This window comes from Zeus faber (assembly GCF_960531495.2).
Source record: "Zeus faber genome assembly, chromosome: 15".
Classification (NCBI taxonomy): domain Eukaryota; kingdom Metazoa; phylum Chordata; class Actinopteri; order Zeiformes; family Zeidae; genus Zeus; species Zeus faber.
The window spans coordinates 15654228-15663883 of record NC_137194.1 but is presented as its reverse complement, the minus strand read 5'-3'; the positions used below and the strand labels follow the sequence as shown (position 1 = coordinate 15663883).

General features: G+C 41.6%; 1 protein-coding gene across 1 annotated transcript; it reads left to right on the top strand.

Annotated features, from left to right (window-relative positions):
* Positions 1-714: 714 nt before the first annotated feature.
* cbln4 (cerebellin 4 precursor) lies at positions 715-3446 on the top strand (the record flags this gene model as incomplete). Its single annotated transcript, XM_080015235.1, has 3 exons — positions 715-1137; positions 2651-2767; positions 3249-3446. The coding sequence occupies 3 exons, from the start codon at positions 715-717 to the stop codon at positions 3444-3446; spliced, it is 738 nt and encodes a 245-aa protein (XP_079871361.1).
* Positions 3447-9656: the final 6210 nt, after the last annotated feature.

Here is a 9656-nt window from a genome sequence, read left to right as displayed (position 1 = left end):
TTGTATGAAAATATCTAACCCCCTAAAATCATCCTGCCCATTGGGCTCATCTAGCCTGCAAGCCGCATGTTCCCCCGATTTAAACCTTTATATGGGCCTGTCTTTGCACTGTGAAATACTGAATTATTAACTTATTATTAACAAATTTAAAACAAGAGTGGGGTCAAGTTCATTCAAGTCTAATTGTTGTCCATATCTTAAAACTGACATTCCCTTCGTTGGGTTGTAGTGTTTTTTGGGGGGAGGGTTTAGGGGGAGGGGATTATTATTATTATTATTATTATTATTATTATTATTATTATTATTATTATTATTATTATTATTATTATTAATAATAATAATATTATTAAACACAATATTATTATTAATAATAATAACTTGTATGTGGGTTTGAGCAAATGAAGGTTCCACACATTGAACCTCACGCGTAAAGTGGTTGGAGAGCTGCGCATCACCGCATCATGTGGAGAGCTGGTCGCCGTGGTGGGTGGGTGTGTGTGTGTGTGTGTGTGTGTGTCTGTGTGTGTGTGTGTGTGTGTGTGGAGTGGACTGGACTGGAAGGCAGAAGAACACGCAATATTTATTCTGTCTCAGACTGGAAACCCTAAACGTATTTCACAGATACATCCAAATGAGTCATAAATAGTGTGCGCCCTAATTGGAACAAATGGAACATGGACCCGTCCGCGCACGCAGCGAGTTATCTACGCTTACATGTTTGGAAAATGCTCCGACTTCTCCTCTAAACTCCCGGATGGCGTGTTCCGGGACCCAGTGAGGTGGGATCTCCACTCCACAGCACCACAGCCCTCCAGCGCGAAACCAGCTGTGGACTGGGAGCCTCCCAAAATGCTGCCCGGGAGCCCCGTGGCGCGCCGCCTCCTGCTGGTGCTCGGCTGGGGTGTGATCTCTGGCTTCGTGGGAGCTCAGAACGACACGGAGCCCATCGTGCTGGAGGGCAAATGTCTGGTGGTGTGCGACTCCAACCCCACCTCGGACTGGAAGGGCTCCTCTTCCTCCCCGCTCGGCATCTCCGTGCGCGCCGCCAACTCCAAGGTGGCTTTCTCTGCGGTGCGCAGCAACAACCACGAACCGTCCGAGATGAGCAACAAGACCAGGATTATATACTTCGACCAGGTACGAGAGCATTTTAGGGCTATTGTATATTTGCCATGTTTTGCTATATATATATATATATATATATATATATATTTTTTTTTTTTTTGTAGATTTTTCCTACTTTTATTCTCTTTACTTTCTTATTATTGCCTATTTTATTCGATGTGACACCTCAATTTGTCTCTTAGGATAAGTACAAGTATCTGTCTGTCGATCTGTCTGTCTGTCTGTCTGTCTGTCTGTCTGTCTGGCTGTCTGTCTGTCTGCCTGCCTCTCTGCCTGTCTATCTATCTATCTATCTATCTATCTATCTATCTATCTATCTATCTATCTATCTATCTATCTATCTATCTATCTATCTATCTCAGTGCCTGCATATGAATTGACGTGTGGCATTGATTGGCATGCCACACATGCCATTATATACTTCTCAGTGTTCAAAATCCGTTTTGAAATTAAAGTTGCCGTTTCTTCCATTTAGTCCAATGGCCAATTTTTAATAATTTATTCTTCGAAAATGTAGTTGTTAATTGGCTTACTGTTTTTGAGTTCTTCCGACCAGCAACATGTCATTCCAGTGCAATTCAGAGAGCCCACACCAACACACCACACTGAGTCACTATGTGACCGTAGGACATCCAGGAGCTGCGTCCTGCAGAGCCCGTACACGCACGCGCAAACACACACACACACACGCGCACACACGCACACACACACACACACACACACACACACACACACACACACACACACACACACACACCACACACACACATTGCCTCAAAAATCTGTCTGAAATGTGCACATGCATAACTCACAACTATCAGACAGAGAGGGGCAGGTGGAGTCGAAGTGAAATGTATTTAAAAGTGCATCATCACCCACACGGGTTCCAACACCCTTAAAAAGTAAAACAATAAGAAAAATATGCATGATGAAAAGCCAGTGGTCATATGGCACGTATGCTGTGTGCATGTGATACATAATTATAGGCCTACATGCATACAAAGTCATGTTAATGGCAGTGCATTGTTTTTCAGTCTAAGAATATTGCCTGATGATTCACAGTGCAGAGGTGTGGTGCGTCTTCTAGCATCTGTCTAGATGCGTCCATCACACCACAACCATCTGCTGCCTGACGTCTTTTCAGTGACTTGAAAAGAGGTACGGGGAGTATGATTCTGAAATCAGGATGAGCAGGGAATATTACAATTTTAAACGATAAATGTGAGCAGGAGCCTTACTGAACTATTATTCAAATCAATGAAATCACTGATGACCTGCAGGTGCCAACACCATGGCAACGACTTCCATGGACAAATTTCCCCCGTTCCTGTTTCTATCAGAATTGAAATTGCCTGTAAAATCCTGTTTAGGAAATTATTTATTTATTCATGGCCCCAGAGGGATGAGGTCTGGGCTATTTTGTTTTAGAATTATGTCACATGTAGTTCGTATGCGATAAGGTTCAATGCCTTTGGGACAGTGTATTATAATAATTATTATCATTATTATTTTTAATTTCCTGTAGGTTCTCGTGAACATAGGAAACTACTTCACGTTTGAATCGGTGTTCTTGTCGCCCCGAAAAGGAATCTACAGTTTCAATTTTCACGTAATCAAAGTGTACCAGAGCCAAACCATTCAGGTATGCGCACACACACACACGCACTCGCGCGCACGCACACACGCACGCACGCGCGCGCGCGCACACACACACACACACACACACACACACACACATATACACACACATACACACAAACACACACACACACACACACACAAACATACACACAAAGGCACACGCACGCACACACGCATGCACGACTCTTTTTCCCCAATTATGTTTTGGAGCTGTAACAATAATTTTAATATACAGTGTACTTAATAATGACTCCAACTCTTCAAACAGAGTCAACTTTGGAGTTTTTTTTTTTAATTTAATGAGTTTTTAGGACTAATGTATTGATCAAAACACCATCACCCCAATTATTATTTGGTTCTAAGCCCCCCGTCTTGTGTTATTTTATATGCATGAGGAAGAGTTAAAAATACTCCAAATGTAAGTGTATTTCAGAGTCTCTTCATTTGCATGCGCTCATTGCTCTCTCTATTGGCTCGTCCAGGTCAATTTGATGTTGAACGGCAAACCGGTCATCTCCGCCTTTGCGGGCGACAAAGACGTAACCCGCGAGGCCGCCACCAACGGAGTTCTGCTCTATCTGGAAAAAGAGGACAAAGTCTATCTGAAACTGGAGAAGGGAAACCTCGTCGGCGGATGGCAATACTCAACGTTTTCCGGCTTTCTTGTTTTCCCTCTGTAAAAAAAACACAACAACAACAAAAAACAACAAAAAAAACAAACAAAAAAAAAAAAAAACCCCAAAACCCCCCCCCGAAACAAAAAACGAAACAACTCTATTGTGCTCCGGAATTCCTCGCGCTGTTTTCACCGCATCACCCAAATGCCTCTGCATCAGCCGCGCCCTGCCGACGGAACGGAGGAGACAGGTTCCAGTGGATAACGGCAGAGAGGGCAGAAGAAAAGCTCCGCAGAGCGGTTTGCACTCTCTGGGAAAAAAAGGCCTGGGAAAATAAATAAATAAATAGATAGATAAACCCCGCCGCAAGGCCGTTCCCGACTTGAAACCTCCCTCATTGTTAGGTCTCCACCACTCAAAGCGCTCTCCGACAAAGGGAGACGTTGAAAACGCCTCGTTGCGTTGCACAACTTTGCAGAATAGGTGCAGCCGCTCTGGCATTCTTTTATTTCCGCCGCGACAGTTAGCATTTGAGTGAAACGGCTCTTGCCCTTGTGCCTGATAGGCGTAGGTATGTTGCACTTCAAGGATGTCCCATTGTTGAAACAGTCACCTCCAGTAAAAGCTGGAAAAGCGCACGGCGCGCTTCAAAGCAGAGGCGCGATCCCTGAGAGAATCCATTTCGGGATTTTTGAACCGATTGAGCTTCCTGAAGGGATTACCGTAAGCAAGTTCAGGGATAATTGGAAACCGGAATCTTTCGGCTGTGGAGGGGTCAGCTCAGCAAAAACAGGTGATAGTTAGGAATGCATAATTAATTACAGTTACAAGGACACGGTGTTGGCAGCGCTCTTTTTTGGGGATTATCAGAGGTGCTGCCCTACTACAGCGTGCTGATTTCCTTGCAGTGCCAAGAACCCGGGCGCCGCTGCTCAGATCCACCAGATGTCGGGAATGAACTCTCGGTCCAAAGTGCTTAGCATACTCATAAGAGAGCTGGCCCATATTGATAGATTGCACAAATCACCTATTTATTGTTGGGGCAAGACACAGATTGAAGGGTTGTTTGGCAATATTAACGAGTAAACATCACCTTATTCAACAGAAAACAGAAACAGAAAACTGTATCCGATGATGGAGCGCATGGTGGGCGCTGGAAAGACCGAGGTGGATCCGTTTCTCTTGGGCTCGACATACAGATAGCCTGATGAACCTCTTAAAAGAGTTTATGGTTGGCCTTGTTCTTCTACGCTTCTTACCCAGGATTTGGCCTTGTTTTTAAAGGGATACTCCAATTGCTTTTTATTTAATTTTTCAATTTTTCGTCTTTATTAGCCAGATTTAGACGAGGGGGTCAATGTCAATTTCATCCCTGTGTGTCCACTGCGGAGATAGTGACGGGCTGCACGCTAGCTGTGTTAGCTCAATGCAAGGCTCCGCAGGGGTTCAGCTCGCCTAGCTCCCGTCAAATTAGGGAAACACATTAGCTGTGAAGCTAATGGGGAGGGGTGTTTTTGTTCAATTAGAACAAAAACAAAACAAAGGAAAATAAATAAATCTACAATAAAAAAAACAACACTGTTTTTATTTGCTTTGTTTGGGAAGAAGATTGCTCTGATCTGAGCTGCGGATTGCGGTGCTCAGCATAATGATGTGGTCCACTTTAGAGGGTGTCTAAAATTGTATAACAAGAATCTTCCAGGCCTGAATATGGGAAATATATTATAATGTTCATGATTACAAGTAAGAAGGCACATGTTTCCCCCTGGGTAATTTCCCCCTGGGATTATTAAAGTATTTCTGATTCCGATTCTGATTCTGTTTGGATCCACCCAATCCCCTCCCGTAATTCAAACCAAGACCCTTAAGTCTTGTTCTCGTGTTCAGGGTTTTGTTTTCACTTGTTATAAAGACACAAGGTGTATTACTTAAATATCTCCGCTTTTGAGATGCGGGAAGGTGTGTTTGCCTGATTTCACACGAGCTAGGCTAGTCGATCCCCTCTGCGGCCATGCATTGAGCTAACAGAGTTAGCATGCAGCCCATCGCGACGCCTGCGTTGGACCCCTGAAATTGGTGTTGACCTTCTCGTCTGAATCTGCGTGAGATGGACGGGAAGTGAATTTCCCCCAAAAGCAGAGTGTCCACCAGAGAACCCCCTTACAACCATCCTTGAATTTGACTCCTTAGAGAGGCTTTTCAGGAAAGCCTCCTGAAGTTGCTTTTTACCCGCCGAAATATTAATCTATCTAACTTTCTCTATCCGAGACGAAAAACACATTCACCGCAAACAAAGCGATTAACTGCACGTTTGGGGAAAATGGTGAATGCTTACATTTTACTATTTTTTATATATACAAGGGAGTTAAGTTCTAATTTTAAACAAATTAACCGACACTAGAAGCTAAGACAATTTGCAAACCAACAGTCTATATTTGATACCCACTGAAGGTTTTAGTAGGTACACATGTCTGCAGTATATGTAGCTGGTGACGGTTATTATCATTATTATTATTATTATTATTATTATTATTATTTATAATAATAATATTATTATTTATAATAATAATAATAATAATTTTGTTCAAGTCCGGGCCGAGACAATGTGAGAATAGCACAGCAGATGACGCCTCGTCTTATATTTCCACCGTTCCCATGTGAGGTTCGTGAAAGAGATTAAACTGCATCTGCACTGATCTTCAGTGCATTTGGGGGTACGGAATATTATTTGTAGACTCCGTTCGAGTGATGCTCTTCTACATTTGCTCCAGATGCCGCTGTCAATAGATTCGATTTTATAAATCACAGTACGTGACTTTAGAACTCTATGGCCCATTGGATTGGACGGCTTGTCACGCTGTTGCTCTTTTGTTCCCGTTACCGGATCCCGTGCTTTACAGCCGCCACACAAGAGCTTTTCTGTTCTCACGCTTGCCGTCTTAATGTTTTCCTTGTAAGATACTAGTGCCGTGCCCAGTGGTGAGCCTGTGACAAAGTAATAATGAATGGGATACAGGCACGTAACAATCCATTTTGTAATAACTCGCCAAATAAATACATTTAACATATTATGGGATAACACCTGCGTTTTATGATGTTATTACATGTAATTACATGATAGAGGCCAGAGTTCTCACATTTATTTATTACACGTGTGCATTTATGAAGTTCTTGAAAACGCGGTGCATCCGCTGGTACAAGGCGGTTTGTGTTTGTTGTGTTATGGTTACAGACCGGAATCTAATAATATGTGTGAATCATTTATAGCATTTGTGATAACCTGTGGAAAATACCAAATGGGTAGAGTTTACTCCATGTTAGCTAAACTGGGTCAGGTACTGTAAGTTGGCTGTAAATATGTGTGGAACCTTTAAAGAGTTTAAAATAAACCCCTAAACCCCAAGTCTTTTTTTTTTTTTTTTCAAATACTGAATACTTTGGACGTTTGACATAAGCCTGGCTGTCGGACATGCACACAATCGATACAGCATTGTCTCCAATATTCAAGAGGTTTCAAGATTCAAAAGGTTTATTTGTCACATACGTAACACATGCATGCGGTCATACATATATGCAGTGTCATAGTCAATGTCAATGTCAATGTATGTTTAAGCCGTGGGTTTGTTTGATGAATCAGAGGTGCAAAGTCGTTCACGTTGTGTCTTTCGAAATATTCCTATCCAGGAGTTTCACACCTAATATCTCTACTGTCGCTCTCTTCAAACTGGACAAGACTGGACAAACTGGAACAACGAAAGAGTCTCTCCCAGGGAAGCCTCTCGGTCATAGCTTGGTTTTAACTTAAGTTAACAGCAAAAGGAATATAAATAAGAATAAAAAATTTAAAAAATATGAATTTAAGTTTTGGATTTTGGGTCCGATTTTCGTTTAACGACGCGGCTTATACGTTCACAAACCCATGTCCTATTTAAAATGTGCAGGGACACCTGAGTATGAGCTGAAAATTAAATATATACAACTGTACATGGTTATTCTCCCCCCACATGAACATTGGTGTTGTGTGCAGTGGCGATTTTGATTGCATTATTATTTTAGTGTTAAAAAAAACCCCACACATTTTCAAAACATACAGTACAAACCCTCAACTTACAGCAAACTAATTTTGGGCAGACAAAATAATGGACACAATATATTAACATCAATCAAGGATCAAGGACCAAATGAGGAGTGGGGCCACGAGCCCTGAACCGTATGAAGTTGCATATTGCACCATTCTTCAAGAAGAAAAGCCTCCGGTTTTTTGAGGGACGAAGTCCATAACTTCCTATAAGGGCTCACCTCGGGCGGGTCATGATCTCCAGAACCCGCCATTTGGCGACTGAAGAAAGAGACAACACTTTATTGATCCTTGATCCCGGTGGGGACCGACTCCAAATCCGGTGCCTTTGGACGCGGGCGAGGCACGGGCGGGAGCATCCGACCCTGACACGCATGTCAAGCTCACATTTGAACATGAACACGGGTGTAGTTTTTGTTGGTACTAGGTGACGGAGGCGCCAATTCCATTCTGTCTTCATTTCTTCCTTTATGTGGGTCCATCCCTGTTGGCGAGCATCAACTTTTTTTTTAAATGCTTTTATTGCTGACGCCTGCTGTTAATGCCGCCATTCAAGCTCTGACTCCACAGTGGAGGGTCTCAAAGAAAATATTTTTTATATATCGCAAGTACTATTTGCTTTTATTATAAGTAACACAGTCAGTCAGTTAAAAAAAGGGTTTGCTTTTCAGATGGCAAGTGGGCAAACAGAACTGGACAGTCGACACAAAAAAAAAAAAAATAAGGACCATTAAGGACTGAATGTGATGGAATTTCTATATAAATTCACTCAAGAATAGGATAAATAATTATTTGAACAATTTTCTTTTGGAATTTGCACCTCAACCCTAGCGGTTCATGCATCAAGGCCATGCTGTTGAATGTGTGCTTTCACTTTTGATCCTTCAGTGAGTTTAATATCATGCACTTTGACACATTCACTTGACTTTAGCGTTGAATGGATGGAAAAGAAACCCCAACAATGTCCTGTCTGACTGAAATGTGCAAGTCCTACCTTGAGTCTCCAAGGCAAGAATTGAATGTGTGACCTTGTGATGTGCCGGCGTCCCATTCATCCCACTAACTTTTTATTTCCAAATGGCTGCCCACTGGCAGTTAATACAGCTTGTGCCTGAGATACCACGTTCATTCTCTGAAAATGACTCCTTTTCACATGCAGCAAAATAAAAAAAAATGAAAAAGTTGAGCACAAAACTGGAGGACATCTGGTCGACTCTAAGACCAAAAAATACACATGTAATATTTGTTTAAAATTTTCTCAGGCAACAGAAGTCTCTGTTATCCCCGGAGATTCATAGCAGGACGTATGTTGTGTACAAGTCACGTTGTTTGTTTTTCTTCTTATTGGTGGTTTGGAGGACAGTGTTTTGATGTTATCACAGGTAAATAAGGTAGCGTTGTGTAGGGGTGTCGCCATCATCTTTGCTTTGGGATTCATAAACCAAAAACAAAATCAGGTCTCTTAGGTAATACAAAATATAACCTATGTGTGCCTGTCGGCATGGAAATCGAGCACTCCTCTGGAAGATCCCTGTTTAAAGTCATTTTGGGAAAATCAATGTTTGAACTGTTTTAACAGTTGTGGCGCAGCACATGTGCTATCAGTGGAAGGTCGATACATTTGTTTCATGAAATAATAAAGTGGAAAATGGTCTACAAAGGTGAGCTTAATGACCTAAAATTCTAATAGAATCATCTGAAAATGTAACCAGCTATTGGAGGTCATTAGATATCACCATGGTGAAAATGTTGGGCGTATGACAAACTAGAAAATATTTAAAATAATAGAACAAAATCCAGATTTTGGCAGCACATTATGCTCAAATATAAATGTGGTCTAACATCTATCTTAAAGGTTGTGCTCCTTTCCACTCTCTATATTATTGTTAATCTAAAAATGAATTTGCCTCATAGTAGTGAAAATTTGAGATGAATCAAAAATCTTAAAGATGATCCAACAATGTAGTCAGTTTCCGCAATGGGAAAATCAGCATGGAATTACTTAAATCGAAGTACTTCTATACTTTTAGAGGTACTTTAAACCAGTGCTAGAGGCAGGATTAATTTGGGTAAAATGTTGACCTGGAAATAGTCTCGGTGTTATAAATAATCATATTTATACGGTATGGGTTGTTGTTTTTTTTTTGTGGCATAATGCTCTCGATGCCAGACGCAGCTCATAATAACATGTTTTT